The sequence below is a fragment of the Trichechus manatus genome, unplaced genomic scaffold (genome assembly GCF_000243295.1).
Source record: "Trichechus manatus latirostris isolate Lorelei unplaced genomic scaffold, TriManLat1.0 scaffold00089, whole genome shotgun sequence".
In the NCBI taxonomy this organism is placed as follows: Eukaryota; Metazoa; Chordata; class Mammalia; order Sirenia; family Trichechidae; genus Trichechus; species Trichechus manatus.
In genome coordinates, this window is record NW_004444025.1 from 9518742 (window position 1) to 9541962 (window position 23221).

General features: G+C 42.8%; 1 protein-coding gene across 1 annotated transcript; it reads left to right on the top strand.

The window, feature by feature from the left end:
- The first annotated feature begins 20709 nt into the window (after nt 1-20709).
- NPY5R (neuropeptide Y receptor Y5) lies at nt 20710-22118 on the top strand. The gene has a single exon (XM_004382058.2). It carries the CDS (start codon nt 20733-20735, stop codon nt 22101-22103), a length of 1371 nt encoding a protein of 456 aa, XP_004382115.1. The 5' UTR covers nt 20710-20732; the 3' UTR covers nt 22104-22118.
- Nucleotides 22119-23221: the final 1103 nt, after the last annotated feature.

The following is a 23221-nucleotide window of genomic DNA, read 5'->3' on the forward strand; positions in this document are numbered from 1 at the left end:
AAATGACTGTCTATAAAATTTTCGTGCATTGTTTCAGTAGAAACTTATTATTTTTTATTAAAAAAATTCCTGTAGTTAATTATAATAATAAAAACATTTTCCGTAAGCCCTATTTACATATATCAATATACCTACAAGGCTAAAAACTCTGTGGTATATGGGGAAGGTTTGGAGCCCGGGGGCCACGAGCGGTTTGCAATCGGCTGCTTACCTAAAGGCTGGTGATTTGGACGCCCAGCAGCTCTGAGATGAAAGGCCTGGTGATCTGCCTCCGTAACGATTACAGCCAAGAAAACCGTATGGAGCAGTCCTACTCTGTAGCACATGGGGTCCTTACACGTTGGGGGCCAACTTAATAGCAGCTACCAACAACAATGACATATACGGAAGAGGTCCCTGGGTGATGGAAATGGTTTGCACGTGACTACTAACCTAAAAAGGAGCCCTGGTGGCACGATGACTAAGCACTACTGACTGAAATGTGGGCAGTTCAACCCCCCCAGAGGCTCGGCGGGAGAAAAGACCTGGCAATCTGCTCCCATGAAGAGTACAGCCTAGGAAACCCTACGGGGCAGTTCTATTCTATTCTATAGGGTCACTGTGCGTCAGAATCAAATCAAGAGCACAAAACAACAAGAACAGCTAACCTAAAGGTCGGCGGTTCGAACCCACTCAGCAGCGTTGCAGAAGAAAGGCCTGGGGATCTGCCTGCATAAGTATCAGAGCCAAGAAAACACTACTGGGCACAGTTCTACTCTATAACACATAGGGTCTCCATGCGTTGGAGTCAACTCTTTAACACAACAGAAAAACAATAAGGAAAAATGCTTCACTTTGTTAAAAATTTAAAAAAGACTTGTTTCTGAAATACACTGATCCAACATTTGCTGAACACTCACTGGTGTCAAGCATTATTTCAGTGGAGACAACCGTGACTACTTTCATTGAGTTTCTAGTCTAGTGGGAAGAGAAAGACTATGAAAACCACATCAGCAAAAGATGAAGCGCGCTAGATGGCGGGAAATGCTGTGGAAGCAAGTACAGCGGGACCGGGACTCAGTGTTGGGGCTGCGATGTGTTAGTAGGTGGTTAAGTCAGCCTCTGACTTAGGACAAGTCAGAGAGTACTGAGCGACAGAGCCACTGCCATCTCAGGGAGAGCACTCCAGGTGTGTGAAGTCCCTGAAGCTGGAGTGTACTCGGTGTGCTAAACAGCAATGAGAAGAGGAATAAATACGGGGGAGATGAGAAGAAATGAATTTAGGAGGGTAAAGAGAGGGGACACAGACTGTATAGGACCTTATTCCATGACACAGTCCTTAACTGTGACTCTGACAGAAAGGGGGAGCCACTGGAGAGTCTTTGGCAAAGGTCTGAGAAGATATGAGTTTTGTTTTAAAATGATTATCACTCTCAAAATAACCCAGGAGAGAGAGAACAGGGGTGCAGTTCAAGACACTTACAGTGGAAAGGAAGAAAAATAGAAAACTGGGTATTCTAAACTTTATATCCACTGACTGGCTTTGACAAAAAGCAATACGTATGATAATTAATGCAAGCACATTTGACTATTACAATGTGTGGGCTACAAAGACAGGTTTCTTGTGGTGAGTTTCAGTTAATATACGGAAACTCTACTCTGATGCCTTTGAAATTACGTTGACAGCCAGGCCCTGTGAGCAATGGCAGTTTTCCTGCTAAGGGGAAGTTAACTTAGTTATAAAAAAAAAACCAAACCCGTTGCCATCGAGTCGATTCCAGTTCATATTAACCCTATAGGACAGAGTAGAACTGCCCCATACAGTTTACAAGGAGCAGCTGGTGGATTCGAACTGTCAACCTTTTCGTTAGCAGCTGTTAATTCTTAACTACTATGCCACCAGGGTGTCCAGCTAAGTTATAGAGAAAACAAAAACTTTATTTTTTAAAATAAAACGCTTGCAAGCCTCCGTTGTTAAGTGAACATGCAGTAATCATTCTAGTTCAGCAAAATGGTTCTGCATTTGATAAAATATGTATTGTCACTTCATCTCAGTATAATTTCAAGAAAGAATAATTGTCATAAAAAAACTAATACTAAGAGGAAAATAATTTACATGGTTTATCTTTCCCAAAACAATTTTTTTTTTTTATATTTACTATCACCAATACAGATTTCTAAAACAAGCTGTGCAACTATATACCCTGGAAAATTAAAAGCTGTTAAACCTCAGTACAGCAGCTATCATGTGCGTTTAGAGACAAAAACAGAGACGCGACATACATCACCAGCTGGCAAATCAGCCCCTCTCCGCAGGGAAATGTCCTTCTCCTTTCCAGCTGGAACGATGGCCTTTGATGGCCTTTCACCTCTTGCTGTTCGCAGGGCCGTTACTACCTGAAAATCCGGCCCTCTGTCATGACCTGCTACAGATCATTTTTTTCAAAGACTCAGGACTGGTTTTTCCCCTCACTTGGTTTGGAAAGGAAAGGACAGCATAGTTACAGAGCAGCCTCCCAAAGTTACAGCTAGCTTATCTGAACGAGTTACATAATTCCTAGTTCCTTTCCCGCGGGGGTGGGCTTGTTCTACAGACAGCTGTTTCAAACACTAAGGAAAGACTATCGATAAAGTAGTATCCACCGAAAAACACTCCGGCTTCAGCCGCGGATGGGAAACGGGACCTGACCGCTTTTGGCTCTCTCTTGCCCTAGCAGGGGGCCAGCCTAGAATCTTGGGACTGCCGGCTGTTTTCTCGGTTCTAGTCGGCGCAGAGGCGGGCTGGCTCGGGACGTCCCTCTGCCTGGGTGTGTCACCGCTAGAGTTACGTTGTCTCATAGGATCCAGGTGGGCACGGCAAAGCGCTGAGCGCTCTAAAGAAAAGCGCAACGTCTAAACACACATTCTTCCCACCTCTAGGGTTCTCTGTGCTCAGTAGTTACTGAAAGAACGAAATGAAACGGTGTTCAATCAAAATTCCTGTCCGCAGGCTTACGCGACCGCTTTCTCATATTGTGTATAACTCGGTGGATGGCCCAAAGTTTCCCCCATTACCGACCTTCCTCGTCCCCCAAACACAAAATTCACCCCTCCATCCATCCGTCAGGGAAAGAGCGATGATGTGATGATGGGAGACTGACAAAACGGGAAACATCCAAACCAACCAAAACCAAAACAAGCCAGGGCCAAACCCAAAGTGACTTCTCTCTCCCCCTTGTCCAGCGTCAGTCCTTAAAACCACTGCCTCTCTCTAGTCCACCTGGGGACCAACGGGACACCCTGCTAAGCCACCTCCACCTCGTCCATCCCCAATGTCCTCCTCCGTGATTCTGGCAGAGGGGCTAAATAAAGACTTGGTTGATTAAAATTCGGACCCCGGAGGACAGGGCGCCCATCGGAAGCGGGCAGCCCACGAGGGCCGGGGCGCGCGCGGTCCGCGGAGCCTGGAGCTCGGCCGCGCCCGCCCGGCACTAGCCGCGGGGCGAGGGGACTGAGGGGACCACCGACCAAGCCCACCCTCCTCCAGCCCATCCCGGCCGCTTACTCGGAAAAAACTCCAGGGCGGCCGCCTTTGCTAGCCGCTGCTGCCAGCTCCAGACAAATGCGCAAGATGGGCGAAGAGCGGGGAGCTGAGCGCACCCTCCCAGCCCCCGGGTCTCTCCACAAGAACCCGAGCAGGGAACTTGGGTCCCGGTCCAGAAATGCCCCAGGAGCAGATGTAGGGACGCCACGACCTCCCGGTAAGGGACCTTCTTCCTTGAAACGTCCGCCCTAAACCCACAGGCTGCAGCCCTGGAGTTGTCCAGTAATTACGGGGTCGCTACGTGTCGAATCGACTGGGCGGCAGCGGGTCTGCTTTGGGGTTTGGTCCCTTTCGCAGGTGCCACCTGCGCGCGCTGGGGGCCGAGCAGAAAGGCTGACCCCCGGCCGCACCTCAGCTGCCCAGGGCTAGTTTCGGGCTCTCGCATCTTTTTTTTTCCCCTCTTCCATCCTTCACCCCATCAGTGAGAAATTTCTCCAAAGTCCCTTAAAAGGCGTAAACTTGAAACTTACCCTCTCTTGGATACGTCTTATTCGCCCCTGCTTATTAGAGAGGGCGAGGTGGTCACGCGAGGTGGCAGGGCCGGGAGAAAAGAGCCGCGGCTGTTTCTCAGGCTCCGACCCTAAAGATTGCTGAGAAGAGACGCCCCCTTAAAGCCGAACCCCGCCCCGTCCCGGGACCACGTGACCGTGCCCCGGGGCGCGCCGGAGCCCCCCACGCGCGCGCCTCACCTCGGTATACTCCCGGGATGCGTTCCCGGGAGTTCTGCAGAGAAAAGCACAGAAACGTAAACCACGCAGTGTGAGACACACGCGCCGCGCGGGGAAAGTGAGCACTCGTCCCTCCAAAGTGCAAACCCGCTTCCCAAAGTCAGCGCCGCGGCTTTCCTTTGTCTGCAGGTCAGTGCCACCTTGTGGCCGCAGTGACGCTCGCCGGCAAGCCCGGCGTGTGCCCACTCCAGACTGACAAGGGGCTTGGGTACGAGAAGAGGATGCGCGACAGTCACCGCTCCAAGGCCACTAGTACGCTTTTTGCTCTCTTTCCTGACAAATATTTCTCCCGCCTGTGCCCAGAAGTGATTTTCCTCCTAAGTGAACAAAGACCTTAAAAAAGCAAAAATAGCGAAGCTCAGAGGACACAGTGTAGCCTTTCATGTAGCCTTTCTTCCCACTAAGAAAACGCATTGAGTTAGATTGATCCCAGCACCCAGCTGCTTTTTAGGGGAGCACGACGAACCCAACATTTCCCTGGTGGCCAGAGAGAGTCAATGCAGTTTCCTTGGTGCTTATCCGTCACTGCGCTGAACACGATGAAGAGTAGAACAGCATGTACACAGAGCGCACTGAAGCTCCCAAAACCACCCTGCCACCCTCTGATGCGGGCTAATCGCTCACACACTCATCTCAGAGGTGTTACACAGTTCTGGTTAGTTTGAAAAGTCAAAGTTATGTAACTCATACACAAATTATTTACTGATACACGTGACTCAACTTTTTCCAATTCAAACTTAAAAACAAGTCTTCCCAGTAGAGACATAGGACACTGCCTAGGACAGGGTAAAGGTTTGGTTACAAAACAACCGTGATTTCCTTTCCGTCTTCCAACTAAAACCAAACTAAAATTCCAAGACATACGGACTCGTCTGAACCTTACACTGTTAAGAAATGGTTTTTTTCCTGGCTGTAGACTGCGCGAACGCTATTTAAGGCTCAATATAAGCCATAGTTGATTTATTTATATAGTGATAGACACAACCTCTGCTTTTTTCCCAGGGCAGCTTTCTAAAATATTTGTCATTAGACATTTTTTCATAGAGTTGAAATGGATTATCATGAAGAATTAAAATTTCATGATCATATTATAAATGTACTATAGCGGTTAAGAGCTAAGGCTGCTAACCAAAAGGTCGGCAGTTCGAATCCACCAGCCGCTCCTTGGAAACCCTATGGGGCAGTTCTGCTCTGTCCTATAGGGTGACTATGAGTCAGAATCGACTCCACTGCGGTGGGTTTGATTTTGGTTTTTTTATGAGTGTACATATAATCATAGACTATGAGCATACACAGGTAACTATAAAATTCCACTTATCATAAAACAGAGTAAAATGACAGAACCTAACCGTTATCATAAAACCAAAAAACCAAACCCGTTGTCGTCAAGTCCGTTGCTGACTCACAGTGACGCTATAGGACAGAGCAGAACTGCCCCATACGATTTCCAATGAACGGCTGGTGGATTCGAACTGCCGACCTTTCGGTTAGCAGCCTGAGCTCTCTCTAAACTGCTGTGCCAACAGGGTTCCCCTGGTATCATATATACACATATGTGTACAAAAACAAAACCCCAAACCTGTTGCTATCAAGTCGATTCTGACTCTCTCTCTCTCTATATATATATATATGTATATGCACATGTATTTTTTAACCAAGCATGAAAATAAATACGGCACAATTGAGGAATTTCACTTCTTTTAAAGAGCATTAATTCCTTTACATCTCTACTCCCCCACGGTCTACTCCATTCCCTTAAGTCACATTCTGTTCTCAGAAGCATGTCTGCCCACGAGGTTTGATCGTCAAAAGGAAGACATTTCAAACTGGCTTTTTTTTTTTTTTTTATCCTACTGCAAGAATTACAAACTGAAATAATTTTTTACCAGGAATATATAGTTTTTATGTAAAACTTTGCTGTGTCAGCAAATATTTTGGACTTGAGAGAAATAATTTGGACTCATTAAGTACTTTACTTTCTATATTTTCCAGGAATGCCAATAAAGGCATGTCTGCAAGAATGCCTGACCTACTGTGACCGTTGGATGCTATCATTTTATTAACTTGATTTTTGTAACGTGTTCCCCCTAAATCAAATCTACAAAGCTGCATTCCTGAGGTATTAATATCAAAAACAAATCATTGATGTCAAAGACCTTTTTCTATGTCAAACTGTATTGTATAACATGAAGCTCTGAATTACTCAACAACAACATAAGCATCTGCCATATAAATCTCTAGGAATAGAATTTACTAAGGACACTTTCCAATCTGTAAGGTACAGAAATCAAGCATAGTACAATGATCAAATACAATATAAGATCCTCTTATAATGCAATCTTATGGAAGTTTTGAAATAAGCAATGTAATCTGAATTCCTCAAAAGATACGTGTTAGAAATTCTCCTCACTCTAATTTCAAGATCATTTCTTTTTCTACTTCTAAGGAAAACAGTCAGTTGCATACTTTCCTATTTGGGATTCAAACTAGATAAAACCTCACCTTTGCTAGGGAGAGAGAAATGTTTTGAATTCTATGAATTTCCCTGAAGTTTCATTAACAGCCTGATGTATAAACCATGACTGTTGTTCGCTGCCACTGAGGTGGTTCCGCCTCATGGCGACCTTACTGTTTAACTAGGAGAATTCAAATAACGACCTGTTCTCATATTCTCTTGGGCAACATACTTTCTCTGTGGTTTAAACTGAAAGATAAGAGCTACTCATGAAATCTCTGTAGGTCTTAGTTTTATTATCTAAAAAAATTGACCATCTTTATGGTCTGGCCCAGCCTTTAAATTCCATGATTCAATAATTGTCTAGATAAATGAGTGTCACTGAGCTTCCTACTGGAATTTATTCACTGTAATTATTTTATTAGTCTCCTGATGGATTTCTGCTGTAAGGATTCACGTTCCTGAAATGTCATTAGGCCCTGATGCGGGTAAATTACCATAAATTATCATTAAGAATCTTGATGGGCATTAATATTACATGTGAAAACCAAAATATGGATAATATTGATGAGGAGGAAATTCCATTGGCAGAGAACTTACTGTGAAGTGTGTTGGTAAATCTGTTCATATTCTATGAATTGATTATACATCAATGTTTTTCCTTCTTTCTGTGACTTACCCCTTACATTTCTTTGAATTCATGAGGCCACGAAATGTAAATGACAACATTATTTTATGGGACAGCAAGAAAGAAAAATTGCCTCCATTAAATCTATGACATGCCATCAATTGTAAATGAATCTCAAAGTTAGAGATATTAAAATATTTTTTAAAAGTCTTCAACTTAATACCCTTAAAATACAGTACATAAAGAGATCAAACAATGAAACAGTACATAAAGAGGTTTTTCTTCTTTTTTTTATTGTGATTTAGGTGAAAGTTTACATAGCAAATTAGTTTCTCATTAAACAAAACATATATCTTCTTGTGACATTGGTTGCCAACCCTGTGATGTGTCAACACTCTCCCCTTCTCCACCCCAGGTTCCCTGTTTTCCATTCACCCAGTTTTCCTCTCCCTTCCTGCCTTCTCGTCCTTGCTTTTGGGCTGATGTGCCCATTAGTCTTGTCTGCATGGTTGAACTAGGAAGCACGTCCCTCACGTGTGCTATTGTTGCCCTATAGACCTGTCTAATCTTTGGCTGAAGGGTGACCCTCAGGAGTGACTTCAGTGCTACGTTAAAAGGGTGTCTGGGAGTCATAATCTCAGGGTTTCTTTCAGTCTCTGTCAGACTAGCAAGACTGGTCTTTGTGTGCGTGTGTGTGTAAAGAGTTTTGATTAAACTAGTTAGTACAATCAAATAGTCAAGGCAATCACTGTAATCAAAAGCTTATTCAATTGTGTTTCTGAGAGAATTAACTAGCAGAGAGAAGTGATAAACTAATTTAGTTAAACTGTTAGTCTGTAAGTACAAACAATTGAATTACTCCCTGTGTAAAACCCGTTAGAGTCGAGTTGATTCCAACTGTGGAGAAGGTGCCAAATACTATTTGTGGGTTTGCTCTTGATCTGAAATGGAAATGTACTTGAAGAAAGTTCTCATTTGGTTACATAGCCTACACACTGATATCCTAGAGGAGTAAGATTTTAAAATGACTCAGTAAATATCCAAATATTTTTCTACAGGTCCCATGTTGTCAGACACCTTTTAAACGTTCAACAAGAGTGTAAGGTAATGTTACAAAAGTATAACATGATGTATTTATTGCGTGGTATAATGAAAAGAGCTTTTGCCACCGTCACTATTAATGTTTTTAATAATTATTATTACTGTCCCCTTCATATTTCCATCTAAAGGAATGGGACAGGACTGGCTGGTGCGGACAAGTATGAACGCCACCACTGGCCCTTCCGTCGTCTATGACAAACATCTCTAACTGTTCATCTTACCCTCCACCCCTGCAATCTCAGGCTTAGCCTCAGACTCCTTCACAACACAGCGTTTGAGGTTACCAATAGCAGTAGATCAGACTTGGTCCATGATATAAAACTATTTAACAGCCTGGGATAGAGCAATTTTCCCCAAAGACAGGAAACCTAAATATGCACACCTAAATAAAGTCACAAAGGGGCAGAGTGTTGGCATGAAGTGTTGCTGGGTATCACTTCACTTCCATTTAAGTATTCTTTCTTCATTCCTTTATTAAAGGTCTAGCTGCTGTTGACCTTTCCTGGATACATATAAATCTAGAAAGGGGAAAAACATCCAAGGGTGGTATAATCTCCTTCCTAACTCAAAAGATGGCTTAGCGCCCACTCTTTGCAAGCACAGAATGTAGGTGAAAATGTGCAGATTATGGCAACTACAAAGTCATAGACTCAGCTGAGCCTTAAATATTCCCCTAGATTCTTGGGCTTGGGTTGACTCCCAATTCCTCTCTCGTTAGAAACGATTCAAGGCTTCTTCATCCTTCTCACCAGCTCCCAATCTCATACCTCTGTCCCAGTGGATTCCTCCTTTTTTCTGAGATGAGTAAAGCCCGCGGGGTATTTACTCCCTAACCTTCCATCATTCTTAGTTGGGTAGGGGATCCTCCAGCCCAGCTGTGCCAGCCCCCAGCCTGTGAGTCACCCCTAGCCCACTGAACTTCCCAGCTGAGGCCCTAGAAACCATGGGACAGAGATAAGCCATCCCCACAGTGCTGTCCTAAGGTCCTGACACACTCAAGCAAAGACCATAAAATGATTGTTATTTTATTTTACTAAGTTTTGAGGAGGTTTGTCACTTAGCATTAAAATAACTGTACCACCATTTGCCATCGAGTTGACCCTGACTCATGGCTGCCCCGTGTGTCAGAGTTGAACTGTGTTCCATAGGTATTTTCAATGGCCCATTTTTTCAGAAGTAGATAGCCAGGCCTTTCTTCTGAGGCCCCTCTGGGTGGACTAGAACTTCCAACGTTTCAGCTAGCAGCTGAGAAAGTGTGCTGTCTGCACCACCCAGGGACTCCAAGATACCTGTAATGCCTGTGTATTCAATCATTCACTTCCACCGGCTCAGCACTAAAATAAAAAGAAAAGCGAAACTACTCAACTCCTTCTCATCTTGACTTCCTCATCCATGTCACTTCGTCTCTAGCTGCCTTCCCTTTCCTGGCTAGCTTCTCCCAAAAAAAGTACATTTACTGTCCTCTCATTTGCTTCTCAAATATGGCCCGGTGAAAACTTCCTCTGCCCAGGACAATGAACAAGGCCAGTGGACACATTTCAGACTTTATTGTATTTACTCTTTATGTTGTGGTGGACTCTCTTGACCAGTCCCTCTTGCTGGAACCTTCTTTGACTTTGACTTTACACACCCTACTCTTTAGGTTTTTCTCTTTCCTCGTTAGCTGTTCCTCAGGATTTTCCCCGCGGATCCACTGTTTCCTAGGTCTATTTCTTAGTTGTTTTTCTCCCTAGAATCCCATTCTTAATCATCTTCTTTTTCCCTCTTAATAAGCCATCGTGCCTTCTGACATACATTACATCCTTATATGCTCATAACGCCAAATCTCTCTCAGCTTTCCTTAGCATACGTGCGTCTCAGCTGGTGGGCCTGATCTCAGTCCACAACATCCCTATCCCTCAAGCCAAAACCTAGGACTCCTCGCAAGCATTTCCCTCCTTCACACTCTCAGATCCAACTGGTCACAAATTCCCAAGGATTTTACCTTCTAAATATTTCTCAGAAGTGTTCTCTCACCTCCATCAAGCACCACTTCTTTCTCTTCTAAATGGTTCTCCCTGATACCAGCTGCTTCCATAGCTCTCCAGCTTCAACTGTCTGCTCGTTCTCCAGATCCTTCGGGTAAAGTGCAAAGTCCTTTCTGGCCAACGTTTCCAGCACCATCCTCTACCGCCATCCACACACTTCAGTCATGCCGAGCGACGTGCACTTCTCTGAACGTCAGGCTCTCTCTCACCTTCACGCTATTATCATTGCCCCACTGTTTACCTGCCCATCCCTTCCATCTGCCTAACTCTCACCAATCCCTCAAATTTAACTTCAAGCATCTTCTCAACTAGAAAGTTGTCTCTTACACCATCTCCCCCCCAAAACAAACCAAACCTGTTGATGTCCAGTTTATTCCACTCATGGTGACCCCAGGTGTTTCAGAGTAAAACGTACTCCATAGGGTTTTCAATGCCTGTAACCCTATGGAAGTAGACTGCCAGGCCTTCCATCCCAGGCACTCTGAGTAGACTCGAACCACCGACCTCTCAGTAGCAGAGAGCAAACCATTTGAGCCACCTGGGGACCTCTGATCTACCCAGCTCTCATCTCCTCAACTGCCCCTCAAGGCTGAGTCTGAGTTCCTCTTTCTGTTCCCAGAGCACTCTAAGCGTATGTCTAACAGAACTCATCAAACTGTATTGCAGATTACCATCAATCTGCATAGATCTACATTGTGTTCTCTGGAAGGCAGTGACTATTTTACTCATCTCTTTAAACTTACAGCCTAGAATAATATCTGGCATATTAGAAGCCCCCAAAACTAAACCCATTGCCATCGCGTCTGTTCCAACTTATAGCGATCCTGTAAGGACAGAGTAGAACTTCCCCGTAGTGTTTTCAAGGCTGTAACTCTTTACAGAAGCAGACTGCCACATCCTTCTCCTGCAGAGTGGCTGGTGGGTTTGAACCGCTAACCTTTCGGTTAGCAGCCAAGCACTTTAACCACTGCATCAGTAGGGCTCCAGCATATTATAAGATACTGAAAACGGTTTTGTTGAAAGATTGAAAAATAAGGAATAGATTAGGATAACATAATTTTGAAAATCACATATCAAGTCTACTTGTTCATCTCCGACATTAAAAAAAATTTTCTTCAGCATTTGTGTACAGCTATAATGTTCTATAGCTATTTCTATACATAGTCTGCTTACTACCATCCTCATCCTGATGATTCTTCTCATTTTTTAGGTTTTCCTACACGTTGATCCTGCTTTCCCCATTAGGTGTAAGCTTGGATCACAGACACTGCCTTTGTAAATACTTACAATAGCTCCTAAAGGAAAGGTCTCATATCCTTTTCTACCTTCTCAACAGTATACTTTCAAGAGCTGAATTATCTGCGAGAATGACAAGAGTAAGAACATTTGTCAAGAGCACATTCTTCAGTGATTCACTTTGGATTCTGGGTCTATGTTTTAACCATTCACTAAACATTCTCGTTAAAGACTATTCAAACATAAACTAGCAAACCAAACCAAACCAAACCAAACACCCCAACTGTTTCCCTTTGGTTTCCACTTAAATATGGCAAAGCTATACATAGACTTCCATTAGATTTAAAACAGTGACAGGAAAACTGAAAAACGAAGTGGAAATGGATTCTTTAAATACAGCATTTGGGGGGGACTACTTAATACATACGTAACAAAACACTCACCAAGTCAACGTTTTTAGAACGCACAATTCAGCCAACAACACCACTTGGTGAGAGATTGGACCTGCAAAAGGGAAGAATATACAGCCTATATACCGATTTACATGATAGGATATTATGTAGCCAAAGAAATCGATGCTTTCTTCTTTTATATATATTTAGTGCTGCAAGATTTTAAAATAATAAATTAGATAAAGAGTGACTTGTTGATATGTAAGGCACTCACAACTTTCCAAACAATAAGTCAAATGTAATTATCTAGCTATTAGTAGCTGCAGGGAAGGCGGACTGTGGCCAGTAACGGTGAAAAGCTTATCAACAGTCTTTCCTTCTTCTTTTTTGGCAATAGGGAGAGGACACAATGTCTGTGATCGTACAGAAAGGTTATTTTTCTACACAGATGTAACACGTGCGTGTTTGTGACAAAAAGTCACAGGTATTCGGAGCTCAAAGGGCACTACAGATTCACCAGTCCAAATATTTTCTTTACAGACAAAAAATGCGAAGGCTGAAAACATCAAGTGACTTGTAGAAAGCTGCGCCATGAATTCGGGATAAAGCCTGGCTGCACCTCAGCTGTGTATCCGTGTAGCAGTATACTTATGATCACATATATGGAAAAATATTACTTAAAAAAGAATTGCAATTCTTTTGAAATCAGGCACTGCTTTATATTGAGTGGTCTTACTCGTTAGGACAAAAAGCTTATTAAAAAGCTTTTTAATAGCCTTTCTTGATTTAAAAACCTGCATGTTTCACAATCAGTTTCTCATTTTAAGCCCTAAATATTGATCTATATGATAAACTGTTACTGTTACAATCAGTGCAATAAAGAGCGTCATAAAATTAGTTTTGGTAACGCGCAGAAATGGTCCTGTCCACGTCTTACAGGGATTAAACCAAACCAAACTCACTGCCGTCGAGTCGATTAGCAACCCTGTAGGGCGGAGTAGAACTGCCCTGTAAGGTGTTCTAGGCTGGAAGTCTCTACAGAAGCAGACTGCCACATCTTTCCCACCGGAACAGCGGGTGGGTTCGAACCTTTTGGTTAGCATCAGAGCGCTTTAACCACCGTGCCCCCAGGGCTCCTTTTTTAAGCATTACAGACTGAAATTTGTCACGGTCGCAACACTGGATGAAGAAACATTTACTCTTAATTAATACAACAAAAATTATCAGAGAAAAAAATGCATCTAATAAATACTATTTTCTCTCGGAGGGAGAAAGACCTGGCGATCTGCTCCCCTGAAGATTACCGCCTAGAAAACCCCAGGGGGCAGTTCTACTCCGTCACACGCGGCAGCGACGAGTCAAAATCGACTCCATGGCTCCTCACCGCAACTATCTTCTAACTACTGTATCAAAGCCCTATGTTGTGGTCTTTAGTAACTGCCCTACACAAATACGAGCTGCTAGTAAAATGCAGTCATAACCTTGATAAAAGCAACGACATGTCCCTCAGCAAAATGTTACCCCAGGCATTGTTTTCTTGTTCCATAATTTGCCTTGGAAGTCCCAACTGATCTTTAACTTCCGCCTTTACAAATAAATAAGCTTTCTTTCATAACCAATAAAGAACCATGAGAACTGGATAACAGCCACTTTAATTTTGTAAAACACATAAAATCCAACTTAATTTCCCAAATGAGCTTTTTATAAATAGTGAGTAGAAAAAATACCCAGAGCAGAGATGGACATTACTATTTCCATTTCCAGAGGTCCCTGCTGGAATAAAGTGGAAACAAAGTTACTCTATTATGTTCCACAAAGGGTGACGATCAGTCTTGAATCCCTCCTGGGAAATCTGAAGGTAAATCATATCTTTCTATCTTCCTCTTTATTTAGCATATTGTTAGAATTTTCAAATGGATAATTTCTTCAAAACAAAGGATTACTAATATTTGTTCACTCTGTGTATCCTTAATACTGTATATTGTACTGTGTATTTAAAGAAGAAATTCTGACTTCCTTTTTTTGAGGCTTGAGTGTTTGTACGTGTGGTGAAAAGGGACAATAGGTGGGTTCACTGGACTCTTCATCACATTAACATGTTGGCCTTTTATTTTTCACACCCTAAGAACAGTGACTTCAATCTAAACATCCATATTGTCAAAAGAAAAAAAGTTTTCAAAAAGAAAGAAAGAAAATTCATCTTATATTTTTAATATGCAAAACTTGTAGTGTAGAGTAGTTTTGGGGAAGATAATCATGATGGGGCTCATCTGAAAGTGTTTTAAAGCAAATATGTATTATGACTAAGTGGTGGCAGGGTGAATTCGCATGGCCATCTGTAGCGCATTAACTGCAGAGGAGCTGGAGTTAGGACAGTCTGAGAACAAAGCTTTGTCTTCTCCAGGGTCATCCCTTCTGGACACTTCATCTCCTCTCTCACTCCTGCAGAATCCCAGGGGCCTGCTCAGACTGCCCACTGCCTTAACCTTTTGGGGAGACCTTATCAGTATCCCAGAAACTGGACAGGAAAGAACAGGAGCTGGGTTGACCTGAGGTACTTAAAAGCTCTTGGATGCCTCTCTGGGTAACAAAATGACCATCTATACAGATCCCCTGGGTATTGAAAACGAAAATTTAGCAGAAAAGAGGCACAAGACTTTTTTTTTTTTTTTTTAATCCAGCTTTAGGAATAACAGCTAGCGTTTGCTGCCCCAGAAATCAGGTTGACAAATTGCCTTTCTCCCAAGAGATACAGCCCTCTCCAGTTTACAGACTGTCAATCCCACAGGACTGCACACACCACCAGACAAGCGATCCTGAGACACACTGTCAGATAATCGTTTTCAATTTTAAAGTAATCATCCACCCAGCCTTTCTCCAGGCACCCGTATGTTCAAAAGCATGTGAGTTCCTTTCTCCTAATGTCTATCCATCTCTGTATCAACCTACCTACCTCCATACCTACCTACCTACCTGCTTCCATCTCTTTTTCTCACTTTCTCACTAACCACTCAGGCACAAACACACACACGCACGCGCACACACACACACAGAAAGCCTGAAGTACCTGCCAACTAGTGACTAGCTTAAAAGAAGGCGAACCTGCGCAATACAGATTTGGAAACATGAGGGATGAAAATGATGCTGAGTAGGAACAGAAGGACGGAAATTCTTTTTTTCTTTTTTTTACCTATAACAAATCTTTTTACTTGCTTGTCTTCTTTTTGTTACAGAATATGGTCTTGAGAAGCGTTAACCCCATTTCAACCTCAAACCCCGGCTGCACAAGGCAGGCCCACGGCCACACCTACTCCTGAAGCAGTGGGGATAAACCCCTTTTAGCGTTCCCCGAGCAGCGCCGTGGACTCCCGTCCTCGGGACCTTCAGGCCAACCCCTTGCCTAGACTCCTCCCTGCCTCACCCCAAAAAGGTGTGAGAAAGAGCAAAGGAATAGTGTTCTGGTTTTTCCGAACAAAGAGAAAACCTGGCTTGGAAGCTTTTACTTAGGAGCTCTCAGCTCTTAGAGATACCCAACCCCTTCCTCCCCCCTCGCGCCAGTTCAAGACCCCTCTGAGTTTATTTCCCGAGGTTGGGGGCCCGAAAGACGAACGTCAAGTTAACTTGGCCTCGGCCGGGACCAAATGCCGGGGTGACGGGGCGCCATCCCGGGCGCCTTCTACCTACGGCACCCAAACAGCACGCTAGGCGCTCAGGTGCCCCGGGCCCGGGCTCCGGGAGGCCGCTGCGGAGCAGACGCCCTGGAGCAGGGTCTCGGGGGGGTCCCCGGAGCGGTCACGTGCTCCTGAGGCGCCTCTAAAATCCGCTGGTTCCCCGCCCCTCCTCCCTGCCGCCGCCGCCCGGGCGCAGCAGCCAGCGTCCCCGGAGCCGAGGCGCCTGCAGCGGCCGGGGCGCCTCGAGATACGGCTGCGGCCCCATCGCGCCCCCGCTTCCCGCCGAGGTGGGCTCTGCAGGAGCAGCCGCGACTGGGGCGGCGGCTCGGTCCCGGGTCCGGGAGTCCGCACCCCTGCCCCGGGTGCCGGCGCGCGTCGAGGTGCCGGGAGGCCGGGTGGGGAGGCCGCAGGCAGGGAGGCTGGGAAGTGGGGGTGTGGGTGGCGGAACAGGCGATCGGTAGGCGGGAAGGGAAAGCGGGAAAGGGGGGGACCCGGGTGAATTCTTTCGTGGCTCCCCAACTCACCCGGGGTGGAGCCGGCATGGACCGCATCGGGGCGGAGAGAGTGTCCGGGGTCCGCGTAGGAGCCTAGTCCGGAGGGGCAGGGGAGGGGGAAGACGGGGCGCACGGTGAGGCTGGGGCGCGGCAGGCAGCGGGGTGCCCTGGCCGTATTCACGGCAGAGCCCAAGGGACGCCACTCGGGCGGTCACCTGCCGCACTGTCCCGCAGCTGCCCGGAGACTGGGAGGCAGCTGCGCTCCTGGGTGTGCGCTCCTGTTTGCACAGTGGCCTCATACGACACATGCAGCGTAACATACATCCACGTAGCCGAATTCGATAAACAGAATTCTTACCCTCAAGTTTACAGACCTTTAGTTTATCTTTTAAAGGAACTCAGGCATCATATTGAACCGAAGGCGAAAAGACTTTGCAGTACAACATGGAAAAAGCCTCGCGCTCTTCCAGCAGCTTTTTGCCCCTCGGAATGCAATTTTAGATTTCCGATTTCTGAAGGGAAGAGAGACTGTGCTGTTCAGGTTGAGAAGGAAGGGTCTAATGCGTGCTTGTGTGTGTGTTTGTCAGCTGAGCAGAGCTGTATTTATCTTTCCAGTTCTAATTTTGCCAGATTCTAGTTTTAAAAATAATTCGTGGGAATAATTGGGACTATGGAATCTCGTTGTTCTAGGATCGCAGTGAAACAGGCAGTAGTTGATATATTATCGTTGCTAGAGAAAAAATTACACGGGTTTTTTCTTTTGCGTGATTGGCATCCTTTGTGAGAAGATGTGCGTTTTCCTAAAGCAGGAAATTCTAACAAAGAGACTTTATTTAAATGTATAAACTCAGTCTCTTAGTATCCTTTGAGTTCCCTGCAGTTCCTCCTATTATTCTTTTAAAAGACTGTCTACGTTCTTAAAATACTTACTGCCCATTTAAAAGATTTCATTTGTCCTGGTGGCAGAGATAGATCAATTTCTAAGAATTTACGAAGACTTTTATTGTCTTTTGAAAATCGCCACAGTTTAATGAAGATTTTTTTCTTCTTCTCTCTTTACTCAGAGGATTAAAGTTGTGTGTTTCAGCCTGGGAATTCCAAATGGGAAATAAAACTATATACAAAAGAGAAAAACAAAATACAGCAATTAGGTATAACAAAGGTTTCACACAGTCAATATTATATTTCCTGTCAAATAATATTTTATTTTAAAATGCTCTCTCTTTGGTTATATTTACAATTTTTCTAGTCATGTGAAATAAGGTAAAGTTCGCATATAATGTTACTTTCCTTATGTATAAAATATTTTGCTGTAATACAATTACATACATGTATAAAATTGTACACATACATGTATAAAATTGTACATCATTATAACACTTGCTGAAGAGCACATCATTAAACCAATTTACATTTGCATTATCAATTTGCTTATTGTGTTTTCAGGAAAAAGGAAGTGAAGAGATTAAGTTTAAGGAAATAAATTCTTTCTTTTTTGTCTTTCCATTTTAAAGTAGTTCCTCTACCTTAGATTTTCAATTTTCAATTAAAACAGAAGACTTAAATCTTACTGCTCAAAATTTTCTTAATGTTTAAACTATCCTCTGGCTACCAGGAGACACTTTTAAAAACTGCCGAGCATGTTTTTTTCTGCCTAAATGCTAAATATTTTGTAAATATTTTTTGCTATGTCAGTTTTTGCTTATGTGATAGCTTTTATCAATGAAGAATCTCTAAAGTTCTCAGCTGTCATGAATGGCTGTCTGTAGGTTTCTCCTCCTCGTTTCCTTTTGGGCTCTTTAAAACTTGTTTCCATATCTAATGTCTCCATATACACAGTACACTCAACCACGTTGGTTCTCTCACCGCAAATTGTGCTGCACTTGCTCCTCCTTCGGAAATTTTGGATGGCAATATTCTGTCTAAATAAGTGTCGACCCACAGTCCCATGTCCCAGAAAGCGCGCAGCCATTGTAGAAGTCACTATCCAGGTTCTTTCTTGTCCTTGCTGTGGTGGTAGAAAAGACAGTCGATATCTACTGACCTAGGTCAGGAGAAAAGCATTGATCCAAGAAAGGGAGTCAAAAGAAGAATAAGCAGAATCACAGTTCCAAATAGCCTGTACACATTATGAGTATAAACAGGATCATGAACAAGCTAGATCAAGCCAGGGGGTGAGCAGAAGTCAGGAAATCAGGCAGGAACACCATTCAAGGCTGCCCTGACCTATCCAGGCCATGACTAGTAACATGAGCAACGAGATGAGTCAGTAGGCCTGAGAGTCGCTCTAGGACTTCTTAACAATGCAAATTGTTGGTTAGGGTCTAGGAATGAATGAATAGGATCCTGGCCTTTTAAATTTATTTTTAAAGGGATGTAGTTAGCTTCCAGAAAGTAATTCAATCAGCGTAGAGTCGGTTGTAGAAATTGTGAAAAGCAACTTTTCTCATAGCAATACAATGCCTATACTATCCTATCTGACCCTGTACATAAAACGGAAATTATTTATAATGAATGTACGCACACAATAGGATTTCATAGTTAGAAATTTATTGGACCAGGACCTCTAAGTTCATTATAAATTGAAGATAATAGTTTCCTGTTAATCTAAATATATATGTGTTTGTATAGCTTTAGGGTTGTTATTAGTCAGAATCGACTTGACGGCAGTGGGTTTGGTTTGGTTAAGGATAATTATCTAATTTTACATCTAGAAATAAGTAGATAAATATATATTGATATGTAGCAAAAGTTTTTTTTTAGCTACATATATGTCAGGATCTCTATAACAATTTATATTCACCAAAATTAATTAACTATTGCTGTCTTGAGTTTCTGTAGGAGATTCTTGTTAAAAAAACGAAAGTGCTTACTTTTTTAAAGGGAGAGAGGGCCTTATTTCTCATTGATATGTTATAGGCAATTTTGTGCAATACTGTCCAATCTCTAATATGTAGAAGTAAAGAACACCATTGTGGCGTGACATTAATTTTGTTTGACATGGGGAAAAAAACTTACTTTGGGGTGTTATATTAGTGTCAGTTTCACATTTAACTTTAAGATATACTGTTGCTTTTAAACAATATGGGAGCCCTGGTGGCAGAGTGATTAAGAGCTTGGCTGCTAACCAAGAGGTCAGCAGTTCAAATCCATCAGCTGCTCCTCGGAAACCTTATGAGGCAGTTCTACTCTGCCCTGTAGGGTTGCTACTCTAGGGCAGAGTCACTATGGGTTTGGTTTGGTTTTTGGTTAAACAATGTGAACTAATTGGCTGTTTTTTTAAGCTGAAATCCATATTGTTGTTGTTTTTAGATGTTGTGGAGTCGACTCCCCAGATCATAGCCACTCCATGTGACAGAGTAGATGTGCTCCAGGGGGTTTTCTTGGCTGTAATCTTTACAGAAGCAGTTTGGCAGGCCTTTCTTCTGTGGAGCTGCCGGATAGGTTCAAACCACCAACCTTTAGGTCAGCAGCTGATTGTAGCCCACTTGAGCCACCCAGGCTCCTGAAATCAGGTAAATTTGATCAGCACTGCTGCTCAGTGGTTATCCGAATTCATGGTAATCTGGCACACCTCGAATCTCTGAGAATTGACTGTGGAATAATTTTACCATCCAGCAGTCTGCTCACATAGTCAATAATACAGCTTAATAACCATTAATTGAGTGCCTACTATATACACCTAGGTCCTGAGACAGCTTAAAGTTGAACACTGCCTGAAGTATATAATATTTAGATGAGCTGTCCCATCGGGTTTCCAAGGAGCCCCTGGTGGATTCAAACTGCCGACTTTTGGTTAGCAGCCACAGCTCTTAACCACTGCACCACCAGGGTTTCCAGATTTTCGTTTGAATTTTTCATTCCCCGTGTATCATGGTGGATACCAGGGTGAGTAAGGTAGATTGGTATGCATTACAATTGCAGTGCAAAGCAGATTGTGACCCGTATCATCGGACAGCTATGAGGAACGCTGCGAGGGTTCTGAGGAGAGGAGAGCACGTCCAATTGAGTAGAGCAGGGAATACTTTAAGGACAGGTGACTTTTAACCTTGGCCTTGAATCAAGAAGAAAAGAAAGATTAAGAAGTCTTTAAGGCAAGACTACACCATACACCAGATACCTTGACTACAGAATAACCCTGATGAGCTATTGCCGTGAGGGATCTTAAACTTCTTGTCTCCATTTTCCTTTTCATGCATGGTCTCCCATAGATATTTTACAAGAAGGTCTGCTACTTTAACACAAGTTAACAGGCTACAGAAATGCTAAACGTACTTCAGTTGTTGGCTGATGTTTGCACTGTATTTGGAAAAAAAATAACGCCCTAGCATAACTTCTTAGGAGACTAATCAGTTAATGAGAGCAAATTGTAAACCTTTGTTTCCCTCTCAATGGATTAATTTCTAGTAGTCATGTACTTTTTTCAAGTTACTAACTAATGTCTTTTTATTTCAAGCAGGACTATAATATGGATTTCGAGGTCAGGGATTATTATAACAGGACACTTGCCACAGAGAACAATACCGCCGTCACCCGGAATTCTGCTTTTCCAGTCTGGGAAGACTATAAAAGCAGTGTCGATGACTTACAGTATTTTCTGATTGGGCTTTACACATTTGTAAGTCTTCTTGGCTTCACGGGGAATCTGCTGATTTTAACGGCTCTCACGAGAAAGTGCAATCAGAAGACTGTAGTAAACTTCCTGATAGGAAATTTGGCCTTCTCTGACATCCTGGTTGTGCTGTTCTGCTCACCTTTCACACTGACATCTGTCCTGCTGGATCAGTGGGTGTTTGGCAAAGTCATGTGCCATACGATGCCTTTCCTTCAGTGCGTGTCAGTTCTGGTTTCCACTTTAATTTTAATATCAATTGCTGTCGTCAGGTATCATATGATAAAGCACCCCCTTTCTAATAGTTTAACAGCAAACCATGGCTACTTCTTGGTGGCTACCGTCTGGACGCTAGGTTTTGCCATTTGCTCTCCCCTGCCAGCGTTCCACAGTCTCGTGGAGCTTCAGGAGACGTTCGGCTCCAGGTCGCTGAGCAGCAGGTATTTATGTGTTGAGTCGTGGCCGTCTGATTCATACAGAATTGCTTTCACCATCTCTTTATTGCTAGTTCAGTATATTCTGCCCTTAGTTTGTTTAACTGTCAGTCATACCAGCGTCTGCAGGAGTATAAGCTGGGGGGTGTCCAGTAAAGAAAACAGACTAGAAGAAAACGAGATGATCAACTTAACTCTTCATCCAGCCAAAAAGAGTGGGCCTCCGGTGAAACGCTCCGGCAGCCGTAAATGGGGTGACTCGTTCATCAGAAAACACAAGAGAAGCTACAGCAAGAAGACAGCGTGCGTGTTACCTGCGCCAGCCAGACCTCCTCCAGCAAACCATTCGGGAATGCTTCCAGAAAACCCTGGCTCTCTGAGAAGTCAGCTTTCTTCATCCAGTAAGTTCATACCAGGGGTCCCCACCTGCTTTGAAGTGAAACCTGAGGAAAACTCAGATGTTCATGAAATGAGACTAAGCCGTTCTCTCACAAGAATAAAAAAAAGATCTCGAAGTGTTTTTTACAGACTGACTATTTTGATATTAGTATTTGCTGTTAGTTGGATGCCGCTGCATCTTTTCCACGTGGTAACTGATTTTAATGATAATCTTATTTCAAATAGGCATTTCAAGTTGGTGTATTGCATTTGTCATTTGTTAGGAATGATGTCCTGTTGTCTTAATCCGATTCTGTATGGATTTCTTAATAATGGAATCAAAGCTGATTTGATGTCCCTTATACACTGTCTTCGTATGTCATAATTTTCAGTGTTTACCAAGGAAGGAACAAATGTCAAGAATATCTAGAACATATTCACAATAACTATGTATGTATAATTAAAAGAAATTTTGTTAACATGTAATTTAATTTGTGCAGAAGAGTTCTGGATTTGAATTTATCAGTTTATAATATGTGGAAGATAATTTCAATGTGTTACAATATGAGGAATTAATTAAGTTGTATAGGGTCAGTGTCCATCCAATCTGTAATTTCATTTTAAAAGGTAGTTACACTACTTTCATCTGTACCTTGTAAACAAATAAACTTTAATTTTTTTGTTTAAAATAAAAGTTCTATCTAACCAACACAGTATTTCTGTCCGAAAATAAAGTAAAAATACGTATATATTTTTCCTGAGGAGCATTTAATTTCAAAGTTGAGGAGTATCTATTATAACATTTTCTTTCATTTCTACTTCACAGGCTTCTTAATGCTTTGTGAAAATATGGAAAACGCTTGATGTGCCCAGCAGATCATAACTAAATGACAGGTTATGCCCCAAGTCCTGATTACAATTTTAAGCACTGCGAACACTTTTGGAAATTCTAAAAACAAATGCTTATCTCTTACAATTATAGAGTATGGTCCAAATTGTCAATTTACCCCACTGTTCTAGTAATATACAATTAATTTGCCAAATAAAAATAGATTTTAAATATTTTTTAAACTTATCCCATAATATTAAACAATACCAAATACAGTTTTTTTCATATACCTTTTATATTCTAAATTTTACATTCTAAAATTCAAAGTTTCAACAGTATCTGTATTTCCAAGAATTAAATAATTTTAAAGAATACATAACATGTTCATAGAAAAAAGCCAGTTAATTTTTTTGGCCAAGATGTAGAATGATTAATGTAATTTATACTATTTTGATATCGAGGTCTCATAGGCTACCTTACTAAATTGAGGTCAATCATTTCGATTACTGGAACTTTTTGTTCATTTGTTTGTTTTAGCCAGTTTTTTTTTTTTTTTCGAAGAACTGAGTCCTTGTAATAATGGAGTATTTGTGCATATTGCTCAGGTGTGCAAAGTAACATAGATGTCTTCGTTCCCTATTACCGAGTGCAGCGTTGCCCTGTACGGACCCCTG